The 19,923-nt window shown below is 41.1% G+C and overlaps 2 protein-coding genes across 2 annotated transcripts; both read right to left on the minus strand.

Annotated features, from left to right (window-relative positions):
* Positions 1 to 5,693: 5,693 nt before the first annotated feature.
* On the minus strand, positions 5,694 to 6,734 carry LOC123797627 (trace amine-associated receptor 7a-like). The gene has a single exon (XM_045805618.2). The coding sequence runs from the start codon at positions 6,732 to 6,734 to the stop codon at positions 5,694 to 5,696; it is 1,041 nt and encodes a 346-aa protein (XP_045661574.2).
* A 3,044-nt stretch (positions 6,735 to 9,778) lies between these two features.
* Positions 9,779 to 10,816, minus strand: LOC123797555 (trace amine-associated receptor 6-like). Its single transcript, XM_045805493.2, has one exon. It carries the CDS (start codon positions 10,814 to 10,816, stop codon positions 9,779 to 9,781), a length of 1,038 nt encoding a protein of 345 aa, XP_045661449.2.
* Between the last annotated feature and the right edge of the window lie 9,107 nt (positions 10,817 to 19,923).

Genomic DNA, 19,923 nt, shown 5'->3' on the forward strand with positions numbered 1-19,923 from the left:
TTCAGGGTCGATCTTTCAAACACTAAAAAACTGTATAGCAGGATGGAGGCCATGATGGGTTGGAACGCATGCTATTCTGAGAGACAGAGCCAGCCCTGGAGATGTCCTCCCTTGCCTCACACTGATCTTTCAGCTGCTGGATCATGAGGAGCCTTTGGAGTCTGGGGAGAAGTTTCTAGGGAAAGTAAATAGCGAGTTGCGTGGGGGTTTAGGGCCATAGATATTTCCCAACCAGTATTAAGCATTTCAGTGTTTTCACAATTGGGATGGTTGATTGGTACATATCATCAGAAGATCAGCCCCACGAAGATAGTTGAACACTGTACCTTAATCCTAAAATCCCAGTGAAATGCCTCAAAAAGCATTTCTGAAAGATAAAAATCAGATGGGATCATATTGATTGAAAAACAACCCAAAATACACACAGTAAAAGGTTACCAGAGATAAAGAGCTGTTCTTTCCAATAGAGCCAGGAAGAACAATCACAAAGAGTATAAAAGGAAGGAAATATTAAAAAGCAATTGTAGGGCCACCTGGGGGATTCAGTGGGTTAAGCGTCTGCCTTTGACTCAGGTCATGGGTCCTGGAATTGAGGCCCACATCGGGTTCCCTGCTCGGCGGAGAGTCTGCCTCTCCCTCTGCCACCCCCCTCCCTTGCGCTCTCTCTCTCTCTCAAATAAATAAATATAACCTTAAAAAAAATTTTTTTAAAAAAAAGCAATTGCAGGGGAAGTTTCTTCTGGGTGAAAGAAAGGTCTGAGGCTTTAAATTGAAAGTACAAAGAGGACAACTGAAAAAAAAGAACACAGCAACAGGCAACAAATTCAGACAAGTATAAAAAGAAAATCTGAAATGGGCCACAGGGAATCCCTTAGCTTCAATTAAGGAATGGAGTCATGCTGGCTTCACACAGCTCCTCAGTGTGCTTGTCCTATAAGTCAATGGAGAAATCCATTTAAAGTTCTCAGGGATTTTCTTTTTTGAACCACAATTCTAATTCTCATTAACATCATGATTGTAACTGAAGTCCTATAAAGTTGTTCAAAGCTAATCGAGAATCATAAATGTGTACGTGTGTGTGGAGGAGCGGGCCATGGATCCATGGAACCAGGCAAGCCAGGTCTAGGGGAGGGGAGTGGAGGCAGCCTTCAGAAAGGAGAGGTTGTGCTGGGACCACAGGTTAGAGGAGATGAGAAGCTTCAGCTCAGGCCCTGCTGCTGGAGTGTGGCCAGCCCTCTACAGGGATTCACTAGATGCCGGCTGTCTGACCTCGGGCAGGTTACTTAAGCCACGGCCTGCATGTGGTAAAGGATGGCTTAATTTAGATTATTTTAAAGGTAACTTTCAGGTTTTCACAGTCTAATGTCTGGGTGGTAAGGGGTACGTGGAAAAATACGTCTCTGCTTTGGGAATTTTTCTGTCCCTTGAATTCAATGACCAGTGCCCTGTAGTGAGAGAATGAGACTCTTTTCAGAGGACAGTTCGAATAAAATTCATTTTCATGAGTGGTCACACTCATATGCTACAAATTAACACATACGCATCTGCAGTATTGATAATGATAAGCACTGTGAGATCATATGGAATCTGAAAGAAAAATCAGATACAATAAATTGATTGAAAAATCAGAGTTGAGAAAAACACAACCCAAACTGCACTCAATATAAGGTTTTTAAAGAGGTAAGAGCCATTCTTACCAATAGAGCTTGAGAGAAATTCTAAGTCTATTATTGTCTTAATGGGACCATGCACATTCTATATTAACTCATTAAAATATTTCTATATTTAAAGAAATACACAGCTATTTATTCAATAAACATTTATTGATGATCCATTATTTCCAAGTATAGCGTAAGGCCCAGCGGGGCCTTCTCCTTAGTAACATAGTATTTTTGAATGAACAAATATGCACAACAGAACATTAGAAAGCAGAAAGTAATGTCATAGACACATTGAACATGGCAGTTCCTAAGACAGGAGGACATATAGAAATGTTTCTACAATCTCTATTGTTTTAGTCCTTGCACATGGAAAAATAAAGAGAAACTTTACAAGGTACTGTTAAATACACGAACTATTAAAGGGACATAAACTTTGCAAACATAATCATATTGTTATTCATAATAATGAACTAATGATAACTGTGGAAGAGAGAAAGTGAGACTTCTAATCTCAATGATGTTTAGGTGAGATTGAGTGATTCGTGTGGAGAAAAGGTGCAAAGGAGCCAAATGAATTAATAGTATAAAACAAGATCATGATTGCACGTGGTATGCGGGCCAATCCTGCCTTAGTAGTTAAGATACAGTTTATCGGGGCGCCTGGGTGGCATAGCGGTTAAGCGTCTGCCTTCGGCTCAGGGCGTGATCCCGGCGTTATGGGATCGAGCCCCACATCAGGCTCCTCCGCTATGAGCCTGCTTCTTCCTCTCCCACTCCCCCTGCTTGTGTTCCCTCTCTCACTGGCTGTCTCTCTCTCTCTGTCACATAAATAAATAAAATCTTAAAAAAAAAAAAAGATACAGTTTATCCGAATAACCCTCCCTTCAGCCTCAGGGGAAAAGCCTTGTACAGCAAAATACTATTTCCATAATGAAGAAGTATAGATCAGTGGAAAAATGTTGTTGAAAATGTTACATCAGGGGGACGCTTGGGTGGCTCAGTCGGTTAAGTGTCTGCCTTCGGCTCAGGTCATGATCTCAGGGCCATGGGATCGAGGCTCCTGTCCGGCTCCCTGCTCAGCTGGGAGTCTGCTTCTCCCTCTCCTTCTGCCCCTCTCTCCACTTACGTTCTCTCTCTCTCAAATAAATAAATAAAATCTTAAAATGTTACATCATAGCAAATCAATTACTCCCTCCAGTGTCCCCATCTACCCCAAAGAACTTGGCACTTTTCTTTACGATGCTCATATTTTCCTTTGGTAGAAATTGGTATAAAAACCTTGTGTTCCAAATCGCCCCCAAGGACTTGGATGCAGAGAGGCTGGGCCACATTCTCCTCTGTGAGGGAGGACTAGCTGGTGGCAGGTGCACTTACCCTCTGACTGCCTGCCTATGAGTCAGCTTCTACCGTTTAACAACTGTGCCACCTTGGCACGCGACTCACCTCCTTATGCCTCAGGCTCCTCACTAATGGAACAGTAGTCATAATATTCCCCTTCTTATAGGGTTATTGTGCAGATGAAGGAGGCTAGGGCAGGTAAGGGGTCCATGCACAGAATGAGGGTGCCCTGACCTAGATAAACCATCATTAGGTTGAAATGGTTTTTAGTGTGACATCCTTCCAGTTCTGAACCAATGCCCTGTAGTTAGAGAATGAGACTCTTTTCAGAGGATGGTTCAAATAAAATTCATCTTCATGACTGGTCACACGCGTATGCTACAAACTAACACATATAAACCTGCAGCATTGATAATAATAAGCACTGTGAGATTCATACGGAAAGGGGTTTTAGCGTTACATCCTTTCAGTTCCAGTTCCAGTTCCAGAGCTCACGTATGCATCCCAGAAGAACTCAGTACATGTTCATGGAAGCAAAGGCCAATAGCAAAGTCCCCACACAGCCAGGAATAGTTCACAGAAGAGAATAATGAGGGAAGGAGCTGGTTTCTTCAAGATGAAGGTTTCACACTCATAAAAAAGTACAATAGTATAATAGTATGTTGGTCTAGGAAGGAAGTGGTAAAAATTAAAAGGTTTGTCTAATTTTGAAAGGCTACTAAAAAAAGAAGACAGTGTAAATGTATTAAACTGATGTTGAAAGTGCTTATTTGAATCCAGAAGCTTTGTGATATTCCCCAGATTTCTTAAACACGTTGGTTTTAGCTTCTTTATCTTTCAAATGACACAGGGGCGCCTGGGTGGCTCAGTCAGTTAAGGGGCTGAGTTCGGCTCAGGACATGATCTCAGGATCCTGGGATAGAGCCCCACGTTGCATCGGGCTCCTTGCTTGGTGGGGTGTCTGCTTCTCCAGCTCCCTCTGTCCTCCCCACCTCGCTTATGCTCTGTCTCTCTCAAATAAATAAAATCTTTAAAAAAATAAAAGAATTTAATGAAGCAGTGTGAAGATTCTATAACTGGCAGAACAGGATAAGAAGAAGTTGCTACATTGAAACCAGTGGAGTCCAAAGAAATTGATGGTATTCAGGGCTGGAACTAAAGAGTTGTAGGTAAAATGATACTAAACATTCTAGGGTGCCTTTGATCATCTGTAAAATCCAATAAAGACAGGAGAGTGTCTCACAAGCACAGTATAATCAGAAATGATACACTATTTCAGGAAAGGTTTACCACTTCATAGCATTTGTGTAATATAGAAATGACATGCTAGTAGACAATGTCGATTTACATCAAGCTAGAAATTTGAAAAATATAGCAAGATTACTGTGACATATATTCCCTCCTGCTCCAAAGATCTGATATCTGATTTTAAAATCTTGGTGTGTGATTGCAGTAAAGCTAGGGCTAGAATAGAATCAGTAATTTATTTACATTGTGCGTGAGTACCCTTCAGTGTTAGTAGGAAGAAAAGACTGAAATAACTGGGTTGCTTGATCCTCTGTGAATTGCGTAACTAGTTCAGTTTCCCTTTTTCACCTTTACGAAACGCATTTTGCAGGTTCTGTCTTGGCTTCTCTTTATGCCCTATATTTCAGTTTTCTTTCTTCTTTTGAACACATTTTTAACTTGCATTTTCACATATATGCTTCAAAGCCCCTGTAAGTAATTTTTGGAACAAAGTTCAACTACGTGAATAAAAAAGAGATGAATTTTAAAATAAAGTAATGAATGACAATCTTAAAATCCTGTCTTTAGACAAATGCTAACTGCCAAAATTTCTGAACCCTAATGTAATTCTAGGAGCAGACTTACCAGGAAGAAGCTTACGGAATAAATGTGGCTTTTTTTTTTTTTTTAATGATGCCGGTTATCTTTCCATTGTAAATAACTGAATTGATATTGCAGTGAGGAGATGTGTCTCTTGATTGAGTTTTTCTGACTCTGAATCACATTTTTGGACTCACAGATCTGAACCCCAGACAGTGCAGACTCATTCCCTTACCTTGTCAGAGCAAAGAGGCACCAACTTTTTAAGTATCTCTTAGTTGTATTTACATTTTAATAAAAAAATATTGCAAAGGAACAAAGAGAAGATACAGCCAGGGATTGACTCATATAAAGTAACAAAAGGCAGGATTTAGAATAACAAAAATATACTAGGCTCTTCATATAGATTGTAGCTCAGAGTAAACTAAGCCACCCAAGATCACAGCTTTAAATGGCAAAGTTGGTACCGTAGTCCGGGCCTTTCTGGCTCCAAGGCCATGCCGTTTCCTTCACAAATGGGTTTTAATGTTGTTGCATTTACCAAAGAACTATGAACCTGAATGTAAGCATTCCAGTAGAAAGCATAATTCAATTATTTTACATTAGAAGATCTTGCACAAAGGGTGCCTGGGTGGCTCAGTCAGTTAAGCATCTGCCTTCAGCTCAGGCCATGATCTGAGGGTCCTGGGATCAAGCCCCATGTCAGGCTCCCTGTTCAGTGGCGAGTGTGCTTCTCCCTCTCCCTCTGTGATCTCTCTCACTCTCACTCTCTCTCAATTAAATAAGGATCTTAAAAAAAAAAATCTTGCACAATTATGATTAATTTTTTCTTCCCAATGCCATGCTCATTGCAAATCTATTTTCAATCTAAAACCTACACTTAGAAAATAAATCAATTGTTGAGGAATTCTCTCTCAAGACGCTGCCAGTGACAATTAGTTTGATGGCTTTTCGAAACCAAGGATAAAAGAAAGCATAAATCAAGGGGTTCATTGCTGAGTTATAGTAAGCAATCCAAACCAATATTTCATAGATATATGTGGGTGTGATGAAACCCAGGAAGGCATCAATGACGGAATCAATGAAGTAGGGCAACCATGAAATCAAGAAGGCTATCACTGCGATTCCCAGGGTTTTTGCTGCTTTTCTCTCCCTCTTGGCCACTCTGTCTCTGTAGCTGTCTGCTGATCTCACCGTCTTATTGCTCATACTTTCAATTCTTCTAGCCTGTTGTTTAGCGATGAGGAAGATCTTGGAGTAAACAATTATCATCACAAGCGTGGGTATGAAAAATAATAGAAAATTGACCAATACCCAACTTTGATTCACTGCAATTTGGCAGCCTCCCACGCAGGTGAGAGCACTTACTAGATCCTCCAGCCCAGCTTCATTTGCACCTGTTCCAAGAAGGGAAAAACTATAAATAATTGAAAGGAGCCAAGAGAAGGCAATACATAGACCAGACATAGACGCTGTGAACCTGGTGGGATAGACCAGAGGATCAGTGACAGCAATGTATCTATCGAGAGAAATAAAACCCAAGTGGTAGATGGAAGCGTAGCAGAACGACCCTTCGAAACAAGAGTGAAATTTACAGTAACTCTCCCCGAAGTACCAGCAGCTCTCCACAGACCTCACTGTGCTGAAGGGCATGACGGTCACTCCCACCAAGAAGTCAGCACAGGCCAGGGACACGATCAGAAAGTTTGTAGGTGTGTGCAGCTGTCTGAAGTGAAGGATTGAAATCATCACCAAGAGGTTTCCAAATACAGTCAGCACAGCTCCAAAGCCAAACACTGCATAGAGAATCACGCGGGGGCCTGGCGAGTAGGGAGTTTTGACACAGGATCCGTTCAGGTTCTCGAAGCACATTTGCACAGCTGCAGGAGGGAGCAAATCACTACTCATGATTCTCCGTTTTGCTACCCGGAAAAACCGTCGTCTTCTATGGCTAAGAACGTCATTCCAGTTGTTAAAAGTCCTTTTAAAAAGGATATGTACAATAGGTCAGTAATTGCCGGTACGTTCTTCCCCTATTTCTTTGTAAATCCAAATCCTTATTTTCATGTTTAAAAAGTGATTCATGTCTTTATCTCAAAATATTTCACTTTGTAATGAATAAGCATTTAATTTTCATCATTGCATAAAAGGCTGTTTATTTTAATGGAAAAAATAGTTTCTCTGTGTCACCTTAGTCTTTCATATCTGAGACACGTTGGTCATCAAGGAGCTGTTAGATGATGCACACACGCCACTTTTTGTTTGCGTCCCCCCCTCAACTTATCAGAGCTATATTAATGCTCGAATGACTCTGTCCTCTCAGGAAAGCAGCCAAATAATTCCAAACACCCAGAGCCCTTAAGATTGAATCCCCATAGTGCAAGGTGTGGAAAGAAAAAAAAATCTAAATAATGATTATCTTTATGCTAAAAATAAGTTTAGACCCTTCTAATTTCCAAATGACATCTGACCTTTTCATGAAATAGAAATGGAAATAGGGCCCGTCCTTAAAAACCTTTGTCTAAAATTTGAAACCATATTGTTCATTCTTACCGATTACTGGAGATTGCATTTTCATTTTTGCAAGAACCATTTATTTATGATTCCTGTTTGTCCCTAAAGCTTTCAAATAAGCTCTTTATCTTTCCATCATTGGTTTGTGTTACAGAAATTAAATGCAGAATCATTTATTAAAATCTAGAATGTCTCAGGTTGAGTTTTAATAATTCTGATTTGGAAAAACAGGCGTGTGGAAATACAGTGTTTACCTCATGAAAATACACAAAGGAAGTGTATGTACACCCAAAAAGCAGGTTTTTGCTAAGGTTTTTTGGTTTTGTTCGTTTGGTAGTTTGTTTAATTTCTGAATGGGAACTGTTGGGAAGATATTAAAGAAATAATATGAAAAAAATCTTTGGAACATGGATATTCCTATATTATATTTTAGATTTTACCATTGACAAATTTCTTTTTCCTCTTAGGTCTCTAGAACAGATCTCAGCTTAGGCTTTGAAAAAGATTTTTCTAATAAATGAATTCTGGTCACTTTTAAAAATTAGCCTTTTCATATTGAGGTATAATTGATGTTTGAAAAATGTACACTTTCAAAGTGTGCAGGCTGATGACTTATGATAAATATATCCACCCATGTATCCACTTTGGCAATCAAGGTATAGAGCATTTTCAATGTCCCAACCCAGTAATTTCCCTGAGCCCTTTTACAGTAGATCTCACCCTAGACTGCCCTAGGCAACCACTGATGTTCATTCTATCACTACAGATTAATTTGTCCGGTCTAAAAATCACATGAGAAAAGAATCACACAATATGTCCCATCTGTGACCTTCCTTCTCTCAGCTCAATGTCTGTGAGATTCATCCATTAATGGGTATACTTAGCGGTTCATTGTTACTGCTAAATAGCAATCCATTGTACGAATTAATCACAATTATTTTATTCATTTACCTGTCGATAGACATTTAGATTGTGTTTATTTTGGGGTTCTTAGTAACAGTGTTGCTAAAAACATTCAGGCATAATTCTTTGCATAGACATATGTTTTCATTTCCTTTTGGGAAATACCTAGGAGTAGAATTGTTATATGCAAACTGTATGTTTATCTGTACAAGAAACTACAAACTATCTTGGAAAGTAATCGCACCATTTTACACACCCACCAACAATCTATGAGCATTCCAGTTGCTCCAAGTCCCCTTCAACACCTGGTATTGCCAATTCTTTTTATTTTATTTATTTATTTATTTATTTATTTATTTATTTTATTTTATTTTATTTTATTTATTTATTTGACAGAGATAGAGACAGCCAGCAAGAGAGGGAACACAAGCACGGGAAGTGGGAGAGGAAAAAGCAGGCTCATAGCGGAGGAGCCTGATGTGGGGCTCCATCCCACAACGCTGGGATCACGCCCTGAGCCGAAGGCAGACGCCCAACCGCTGTGCCACCCAGGTGCCCCAATTCTTTTTATTTTAACCACTCTAGACAATGTTAGTAGTATCTCATGTTTTTAATTTAATGAATGGTGGTATTACGAATTTGTTCATGTTATTCTTGGTTAGTAATGTATCCACTTCGGTGAACTGTTCATTAACATTTTTGCCCATTTTTAATTGGGTTTTAAATTTTCTAATTACTGAGTTGACTGGGTACGAGTCCTTCCTAAATAGATGTTATCAATATTGGACTTCTTAATTTTTCTTCTCTTTAGACTGTTTTCTAGCCACAAGAAAAATATTACCATACAGAATCGTCCGTACAGAAAACTAAATGTGAAAAATGATAGAAACTCGATCAATATCCAAACTTGATTGATAGCAAGTTTGCAACCATCTATGGAACAGAAGGCACTTACTCATTCCTTCATCCCACCCATTGTAACAAGAGGCAGGATCCAGATGTTGAGGCACATACACCATGCAGACATCAAACATAATAACTGCTGCCCCCCAAATTTTCCCTTGGGGAAACAAGCAAAGCCAAGCCAAAAAAGAGAAAAAAAGAAAGAAAGCAAAACAAACAAACAACGCAACAGCCCTGTGAGAGCTAATTGCGGAGAAATGTTTGACAAGTAGGAGCGAGTACAAAATTTTGTAAGGAAAAGAGGGAAGAAAAAAACCCCAAAGATGTTTTCAGGTTATAAAGGGAAGAAGAATCAATGGGACAAAAGAGCAAAAGGGAGTAAGGGAAGTGTGTGCAGGGAATGAGTGAGCTCTGCAGCAGCGAACAAATAGGGATTTGACATTTACTAGTCGTGTAAATATTTTTTGAGAATTGACAAGGAAGTGCACAGTTAGAACTGGAAAACCTTGATTTATCCTGTTAAGTCTGAATTGCAATTTCTTTTCTCTTTATTAATAGTCTTATTTGATTTTTTTAAAACTCATTTCATTCGGAAATTGTAAAGATTTCTTTAACTTCCCCAGTCCAATTGCTTACATTTGTTCGGAGAACAAATTCATGGTGGCTGAACGGTCCTTGAACACTGAACCACTCACGATAACTTTGATGGCTTTCCTGAACCACGGGTAAAATAAGGCATAAATCAAAGGGTTCATGGCTGAATTATAATAAGCACACCAGCAGCAAATCTCATAAATGTAGGCAGGGGTTATGAGGCCCATATAGGCATCAACTAATGAGTCAATACTGTATGGTAACCATGAAATCATAAATGCTACCACCGTGATACCCAGAGTTTTAGCGGCTTTTCTCTCTCTCTTGGCCACTCTGGATTTGTAACTCTCTAGTGACGATTCTGTTTTGCCTCCAGTATGTTCAATCTTTTTAGCCTGTTGTCTGGCCACAAGAAAAAGACTGCTATAGAGAATTATCATAATAAGGCTAGGTATAAAGAAGAATAGAAAATCTATCAACACCCAGTTTTGATTTACAACTGTCTGACATCCTCCTACACAGTTGAGGGCACGAGATAATTCCTCCAGCCCATCGTCATAGACACCTGTGTAGAACACGGCACCGCTGTATGCAAGGGGCAGGATCCAGGAGACGCTGACGCAGATCCCTGACACGGACACCGTGCACTTGGTAGGATAGACCAGAGGGTCAGTGACGGCCATGTACCTGTCGATGGAGATGAAGCACAAGTGGAAGAGAGAAGAGTAACAGAATGCCACATCGCAGCACGTGTGGAAGGTACAGAAGCTTGGCCCAAAGTACCAGCAGCTCTCCACGGACCTGACCGTGCTGAAGGGCATGACGGTCACCCCCACCAGGAAGTCAGCACAGGCCAGGGAGGCCAGGAGGAAATTGGTTGGAGAGTGCAGCTGCTTGAAGTGCAGGATGGAAATCACCACCAGGAGGTTTCCAAACACAGCCAGCACAGCCCCAAAGCCAAACAGCGTGTAGAGAATGAGCCGGGGTCCAGGTGAGTAGGGAGCTTTCAGGCAGGATCCGGTCACGTGCGGGTAGCAGAGCTGCTGGGCCGCAGGGGGGGACGAGTTGGTGCTCATGGTGCATGTGGAGAATTCTGTCCTTGATTTTCACAAAGAAAATAGGATGCTACTTTTCAATACATCTGGGAAAAAAATCTAAAAGATGTCTAAGAAAATTATCACAGAGGATCTCTATTATATTTTTCAATATTCCATTTTTATTATGAATCTTAAAAGATTTCTATAGCAAAATTAAAATTATATCATACAAGATTACTAAGGGGTTGATTTCAATTAACAAATAGCTGCCTCCTTTAATTTGATAAAATTTCCTTTTAGTCATAAACACCTTTATTTTTTACCTTTAGCATTTCTCTTCACAACAGCCACTGATATGGGATGTAACTGTGGGGTTGAAGGATCACTTCTTATCTTATCTCTATGTTGTCTGACCTGCATTGCTGACTAAGACACGCAGTCCGTCCAGATAAACAAATTCCATCAATGGGAAAATCCCTAGCCTTTAATTCCCCCATGAGCCCCATGTCATGGGGTGCGATAAACTTCAGTCAATGTGGGGTTCCCAGTCTCCTCTCCCAGGGTTGCATCTAAATTCCAGGGGGCTATATAGTCTGCCTCGCTTCCACGGGAATAGGCTGGGATTGTCTTTGCGGGTGTCTTCTAGGATAAATGGCCACCCATCTCATCATGGAAAAGAGGATGTTCACATGACCCTAACCTCTGAATGGCGTGCTTACCAATCCCCCCCCCCCCCGCAGTCTCTCACAGGTGCTCCAGCCCCTCCCTGTGGGGCTCAGTGGGGGGCATGCTGCTTTGCCTTCTTCAGGTTTCACAGCCAGTGTACCCTCCTCAGTCTCTCCTGTGTCTCCAGGAAAACGTTCCACTTTTTTTGAAATTAGGTTATTAACTGGGGGTCTTAGTTCTATGTTTCAAGCCCCTTCCTTTCCGGTGTCCTCAGCTAAGACTCAGAGATTTGAGTGAAGTCAGAGTTGTCGCTTATGTTCTCCCTAGTTTTCTGTCCCTCCTTCCGTCCCTCCCCTCCCCTTAGCCTCTGCTAATTACCCTGGGTCTGCCCAGGAAATTGGAAACATTCTCAAGTTCCCTTTCAAACTCTGTCTCCTCACAAATATTCAGAGGTTTCTGAAGCCAACATAACTTCAGAGCGTCTCCCTTACACCTTTACACCAATTTCCTTAGAATTTGGTCATAGCTCTTATCTTATGGCTTTGAATAGTCTATGGTGCAGAAATGCTTCCTCGAACATAGTAGAAATTCTAGAAAGATCCACAAATATCTTTGGTGAGTCACAGGGCACAGATTCAGGTGCACAAAACGTGTTACTTTATTGTTAAGGCAGCTGCCATTTCAACGGTAGCAAACAGCGTTTGGACACCCGCTCTATCTAGGTGTTTTACAGGGAGTAAGTTCTTAAATAGTCACACACAGAAAACCGCCATGAAGTCTGCATGATGATTATTCCCATTTTACTGAAACACAGGAAGTAAATCACTTGCCCAGGGTTAACATGTAGTAAAGGATGAACTGGGGATGGGCATCCGAGCAATTATCTCCAGGTCTTGTGTCCTGCTCCTCTGTGCTCTGCCAACTATAAATGAACTTGATGTCTGAGCCACGCCCCTGACCTCCAGGCGATAGAAACTTCCTCTCCGTCTGTCTGGGTTTTCTCTGCCTTCCCTGCGAGTGAACCAGGCATCAACAGTGACTCTGTGGAGTGGAGATCTGGTCTGGGTGACCTTCCACCCTCAATGAGATGTCCTGCCTGGACTCTGGACTTTGGTCCAATGCTGTCACAGAGCAGTCACCCCTCGCACCTGGCCGTGAGTCTTCTTTAGCTCTGACTTTTTTATCAGCCAATTCCAGTGTGCTTCTCAGAAGAGTTTAGCTGTACTTGTGGCATCACGGGCCATGGAACATTTGGTGGAGTTTCGAGGACCTGTCATGACTCCATGGCACCCTTAGGGACTTGGGAATTTTTCCTGTCCCTGTTCTGTGCAGAGCAGTGAGGTGCTCGGGAAGGCTCTCAGGCTACGGGCTCAGACAAGCTGTGCAGCCGTCTCTGCCCTGTGAGTTCTGCACGAGGAAAAGAGGGGTTTTCCTTGCACTTGGATCTTCGTTCCTTAAACTTACCTGACTCCAATAGATTCTTACGGCTCTGGTACCAAATTACCAGAGCCTTGATGGCTTAACACAACACAGATTTATTCCCTTAGAATTCTGGAGGCCAGAAGTATGGCATCAGTTTTCCTGAACCAAAATCAAGGTGCCTACATGGTCTCGCTCCCCCTGGAGGTCTAGGGGAGAATCCATCCTAGCCTCTCCCAGCTTCTGCGGGCTGCTGCTCTTCCTTGGCTTCTGGCCCCATGGCTCCAGTCTCTACCTGTGTGATCACACCTGCCTTCTCCTCCGTGTGCCATCTCCCCGTGCCTCTTTCTGATAAGGACACTTGGCACAGCATTTAGAGCCCATACAAATAATCCCAGAAAATTCCTTCGTCTCAAGATTCTTCATTGAATCACATTTGCAAAGACGTATTTTTCCAAAGAGGACTAACAGCGATAGGCTCCAAGTACTGGGATGCGGATCTCTTTCAAGGGGCCATTATTCAACCAATGACACTGGCGTTAATAGTTGCTCCTTTTTCTCAGCCCAGACCAGAGAGAGGGAGAGAAAGAGTGCTCCTGCCTCAGAGATTCTTACTATTCTCTCACTTACTTTTGTCCTTTCCTACTCTTATCTGGAATACAGGGAAGTTTTGAAACTGCCCATAACTTCCTCAAATCTAGTGACTATTGGCTTTTTCTTTTCTGAATAGGGCCTGAGCTTTGGAGGCTCAAGTGTTTGGAAAAAAAGAAAATCCTTTTCTTCCTCATTTCATCTAAATCAATTAGAACACAATACATGTTCTAAAGATTTTTTTCAAGTTTATCTTTTCTAAACTTTTTTATTATATGGAAATTAAAAATTTATGGTAAGTCTACCAATATTTTCCATGAGAAACTATGAAAATATTCAATAGCTTCTTCTAAATTTTTATGGTTTTATTTTACACTCAGATCTGTCCCAGGGGAATATGTATATCTGGGCGCATGTGTTTTTGGGGAAGGATACAATTTTTTTTTCCCAAATAGATAGCTAAATGTCCAAACACAATTTTTCGAATATATCATCTTCCCCCATAAATATGTGACACTGTAAATTTGCATTATAATCAACAGCGATAGTATTTATATGTCGTGAGAGGCAACTGTTCTCACTTCTTCACTTGAAGAAGTAAAGTGACATAGCACATGAAAGTAATCGTGTTGAAAAGATAGTTATTGTTATAAATACATCATTTTGTCATGATCAATTCCACAGTGGAGAAACGTCCGAAGGAGATTGTCCCCTAAGCATCAAACCTTAGGCTTGTGGCAGATCTGAATTTAACATCTGATTCCCTGGCTGTTGGAGGAGTGTTGGTGAACAGGAGGAACTCATCTCCTTGTGAGAGCGTGAAGCAGAGGGTCTGAGGAGATTGAAGAAAATAATTCCAGCAAAAGGAGATGTTGGAATGAAAGTGAGGAAAACAAGAATCTAGGGGAAGACCAACAGCACGTGTCATTAACAGGGACTAGGAAGAAGACAATGAGCTTTGAAAGTCACAGAAAGGTGAGCATGAAAGTGAAAACACCAAGGAATTCCCCTCAGAAGACGGGAAAGTGGGTGAGTGACAAAGCAGAGACGTGGGCAGAATCAGCAGTAGGAATGGGACCTTGTTTCACCACACCAGTAAATGTCTGTAGCAGATGCTTGGAGAAGCTCGCTCTAGGCAATGTTTGATTGAATCTGAGGAACGCCTTTTTTCAAATTTGATATATTCCTACACCATATTCCATGTCATACTACATGGGAAATTCCTAATATCTCACAAATACTTCCGTTTTAAGTTTAGGCTTATCCTGAAAACACATTTATGTTGATAAACAGCCCTTTAGTTCTTAAGTAGTTATGTTGTTTGAATTCTCTCCAAAAGAGAGAGGGTAAAATAAAGGAAAGATTTTACAACCGAATGTTAAAATCCAGTCCAATAAGCTCGAATGTGTATTCTTACATATTTAATATAATTGTTGATGCATTTGGGCTGAAATCAACTATCTTAGTATTTTTTCATTCTTTTTTTTTTTTTAAGGTTTTATTTATTTATTTGACAGAGAGAGAGATGGCCAGTGGGAGAGGGAACACAAGCAGGGGGAGTGGGAGAGGAAGAAGCAGGCTCCCAGCAGAGCAGGGAGCCTGATGTGGGGCTCAATCCCAGGACCCTGGGATCGAGCCCTGGGCAGATGCTTAACGACTGAGCCACCCAGTCTCCCCTATTTTTTCATTCTTTACATTTGTTCTTTGACCTCTCTTGACTAATTTTAATTTTTTTTATTATCCACTTTTTCTCCCAGGAAATTATAAATTGGACTTAATTGCATTATTCTGTTGGAATCCTAGAGTTTTAATATGTATCCCTCATTAATTAAATTCTCTAATAAATTAATAATTTTACCAATTCAAAGCAACGCAAGAGTTTGCCTGAAATTGTGATTATATACTCCATTTACCTTTGCCAGATTTTTGATACCGCTGTCACTTATTTTAATTCTGCCATAATTTAAGTCAAAAAGATGTTCATTTTTACATTCAGCCTTCCTTTTATTTTTCCGGTACTGACTTCGTGCACACGTCATTACTTCCTGCACTACAGTGTTTCCTCTGGGATTCGATTTTTCTGTCTTGGAAACGCCCTTAAGGTTTTCTTTTTGTGTGGATATGCTGGAAATGAAGATTTTCAGTTTTTGTCCACCTAAAAATATTTGCATTTCACATTTCAATTTTGAACGGTATTTTTGCTGACTTCAGAATTCAAGGTTGTCAGTTTTTAAAGGCATTGGTGATAATGATATTGAATTTTATCCAAGCGTGTTTGGGGTAAATTTACCAAGGAGACAGACTTAAAATGTATCTAGTAGGTGGAGGAGAGAGATTTATGGTAAAAACAGGATATCCAGGCAGAGAGGGCAATAAGCGCCAAGGCGTGGAGATGGGGAGAACGAGGTGTCAGCAGGGATCAGGAGGGTCCAGGGGCTGTGGGACAGGTGCCGCGTGGGGAGCAGCATGAGATACGGGAGAAATGGACAAGGGTTAAGATGATTTTGCAAGCGGTATGGATTTATGCAGAGGTCAGTGTGTGGGAGGGGAGGGGACATAATATATACATGGTGACAGACACAAATCTTAGCTACCACTTACTCAGGCGTGCTACAATGCAATGTATTTTTCTGCAATACACTTCCATCTTGCTTACAGGCTCATATCCCTCCAGGAACAAGACATCGATGCAGTAAATTTAGGGATTCTGCTCCTTTCTCCCCAGGGTGGCATCCAAGCTCCAGGGGCCTCCACATTGGAGGTCTGTCTATAAATAATGTGTTTCCCTGCTTCTAAGAGGCAGACTCCACAGCATCTTCCTCCATGAAGAGAAGTGTTCCTTCCGGCCCTGCTGAGAAGTTGAGTCTCTCAAAACAAGTGCCTCAGCCAGGGCTTTCTGTGTGCCCTGGTTGGCGCTCATGTGCTCAACTCAGCCTTCTTTTTCTTGCTAGGAAAATACTAAATTCAAAAAAAAAAAAATTCCAGCCCCAGATTGGAGATGTTTAAAATCACCTTCTTTGGGGCGCCTGGGTGGCTCAGTCGTTAAGCGTCTGCCTTCGGCTCAGGGCGTGATCCTGGCGTTATGGGATCGAGCCCCACATCAGGCTCTTCTGCTGGGAGCCTGCTTCTTCCTCTCCCACTCCCCCTGCTTGTGTTCCCTCTCTCGCTGGCTGTCTCTATCTCTGTCAAATAAATAAATAAAATCTTTAAAAAAAAAAAATCACCTTCCTTGCTTCTCCTCTTTCTAAGTCCTCTCCTGGCAGTCAACATTAGTCTAAAAGCCCATTTTGTTTTTGCTTTTTTTTTTTTCCTGCTAATCGCCCTGTATCTGCCCATTTATTTATTTATTTTAAAGATTTTATTTATTTATTTGACAAAGAGAGCGCACATGAACGGGGGAGCAGCAGGTAGAGGGAGAGGGAGAAGCAGGCTTCCCACTGAGTAGGACCCTGAGCTGAAGGCAGATGCTTAACCGACTAAGCCACCCAGGTGCCCCCGTTTAATGCTGCCCCATTTAATGAAAAATATTATGTAGAACTCTTCTGAACGCATTCCATCACAGTCCTCTAGTATTTCCTCCTGGGACTCTGTTTGAACTCTTTAATCAATACTCTTACAGGGTCACGGTCATGACTCTAAATACCGTGTTGTTTTTTAATACTTTCCTATAATGTTGTTCGTCAAATCTCAAATCGTCCTCAAAGTATGTCACATTTTCTACTTGTTGGTAGCCAGTGCAGATAAATAGTTATTCTTACCAGGACAGAAAAAGCTGCACTCTTTTGTGTTTTTGTAACAGAAACTCAGTAAGGTGGCCAAGTCAGGATTGAGAATAGGGGAAAATTTAAGTCTATACCCAAAGAAATCTTTGGCCCTAAATCCATAATGGCTAAGCTAATTTAATGTAAAGAGTTGTTTAGTAGAATGACTTTCCTAAAAATCACTGCTGAAAATAATCTTCCAAGTTCACATCTTACACTATAGGGATTCCAGCTAGGGATTTTCCCATTGATGCAATTTGTTTATCTGGACGGACTGCATGTCTTAGTCAGCAATGCAGGTCAGACAACATAGAGATAAGATAAGAAGTGATCCTTCAACCCCACAGTTACATCCCATATTGGTGGCTGTTATGAAGAGAAATGCTAAAGGTAAAAAATAAAGGTGTTTATGACTAAAGGAAATTTTATCAAAATAAAGGAGGCAGCTATTTGTTAATTGAAATCAACTGCTCAGTAATCTTGTATTATATAATTTTAATTTTGCTATAGAAATCGTTTAAGATTTATAATAAAAATGGAAAATTGAAAAATATAATAGAGATCCTCTGTGAGTGGTTGGGTTTTCGAGGACAGTTCAGCCACCATGAATTTGATCCCTGAGCAAAGGTAAGCAATTGGACTGGGGAAGTTAAAGAAATCTTTACAGGGGCGCCTGGGTGGCACAGCGGTTAAGCGTCTGCCTTCGGCTCAGGGCGTGATCCCGGCGTTACGGGATCGAGCCCCACATCAGGCTCCTCCGCTAGGAGCCTGCTTCTTCCTCTCCCACTCCCCCTGCTTGTGTTCCCTCTCTCGCTGGCTGTCTCTATCTCTGTCAAATAAATAAAATCTTAAAAAAAAAAAAAAAAAAAAGAAATCTTTACAACTTCCGAATGAAATAAGTTTTAAAAATCAAATAGGATTATTCATGAGGAGAAAACAAATTACTTTTCAAATTTAATAGGGTGGATCAGTGTTTTTCCAGTCATGTTAAGATGTGCACTTCCTTGTCACTTCTTCGAAAGCACGCAATTTCTTAATAAATGTTAAATTTTTATTTGCTAACTACTTCAGAGCTCAGCATATTCCATTTTCTAAAAATACTTTCTTCCTTCATTTCTTTTAATTCACGGACTCTTCCTTTATTCTGGTATGCCACCTGAAAACATCTTTGTTCTTTGATCCCCTTTCTTTGTCTTACAAAGTTCTTCACCCTCTCAAAACCTGTCAAAAACTTCACCCGTGAATTGCGTTCCTGAGGTTCTTGTTTTCTTTTGCTTTGCTTAATTTCCCAAGGGAGCCTTTTGGGGAGCAGTTAAATGTATTGTGCCTAATGTCTGAGGAGAGAGATCTCAAATATTTATCTATAAATTGCGTGTAGAGTAACAGAGACACCTCATCTGATTGGGAATGCAGAGAGATGTCTTGGGGGTTGGGGGACATCTGCAAACATAGACACCAACCTGAACGGGCTGTTGTGATTGCCAGACAAATTACTCTCATGTAATTATTTCCTCCCCCACTGCAGAAAGCAGAAGGCATTGTACTTCCCCAAATGATGCTAGGACAATTATTTGTCTGCTCTTCTTGCCACTGCTACTACTCAAAACTGTGTAAGTGGTTGGTATGGAGAGCACTCCCTGCTATGCTGTTCTGCTCAAATACATTGAATATTACTTTTTCATGGGGGGGGGGGGAGATTTTCTTCTGCAAACAGTCTCTAGTTCTTTCTTTTTCTGTAACAAAACTTAATTTCAACAGAGAATTTACTAGTTTTAGGAGATAAGTGGAATATACATCAATAAAAACATTCCCGTATTCATCTTTTTTTTTCACTTCTGGAACATGAACCCCATGCCCACAGTGTACTGAATCCGTGCTGGCTTACGCAGAAACAGGTAATAGGATCCGACCTTTATCTTGAAGCATCTGTAACTGGCAAGAAGCAGTGTTGCCAGAGTCACAGCGCGATTTGAAAAGGACAAACACCGGCTCAGTTCGATTAAAGGCCACCGTCAACACTGACAGTCATGTCGGTAATAGAGCGGCCTTGTCATCATGTGGTGAGAATGGCATGTTATTTCTACGGTCTTTTCCCCCCAAAACCTATAACCCCAGTGTAATCAGGAGAAAAACATCAGACAAACCCTCATTGAGGACTATCCTACAAAATATCTGACCAGGGCTCCTCAGAACCATCAAGGTCATCCGAAACAAGGGGAGCAAAAGAAACCATCAGGGTCTAGAGGAGCCTAAGGGAACATAGCAACTAAAGCAACGTAGTGTCTTAGATGGGAAGCTGGGACAGAGGAAGGACTGTAGGGAAACCTGAGGAGATCTGAATAGTGTATGGACTTTTTCTTGATACATTAATAATAATATATCAATGCTAGTTCATTAATTGTAAGAAATGCATGATACTCATCTAAAATGTTATTAATAGGGGCACCTGGGTGGCACAGCGGTTAAGCGTCTGCCTTCGGCTCAGGGCGTGATCCTGGCATTCTGGGATCGAGTCCCACATCGGGCTCCTCCGCTGGGAACCTGCTTCTTCCTCTCTCACTCCCCTGCTGTGTTCCCTCTCTCGCTGGCTGTCTCTCTGTCGCATAAATAAATAAAAATCTTTTAAAAAAAAATAATAAAAAATAAAATGTTATTAATAAGAGAAGTGGGATAGAGGGTATAGGAACTCTCTGCACTACTTTTCCTGTA

The sequence above is a fragment of the Ursus americanus genome, chromosome 11 (genome assembly GCF_024610735.1).
Source record: "Ursus americanus isolate L20-20 chromosome 11, mUrsAme1.1.p, whole genome shotgun sequence".
In the NCBI taxonomy this organism is placed as follows: domain Eukaryota; kingdom Metazoa; phylum Chordata; class Mammalia; order Carnivora; family Ursidae; genus Ursus; species Ursus americanus.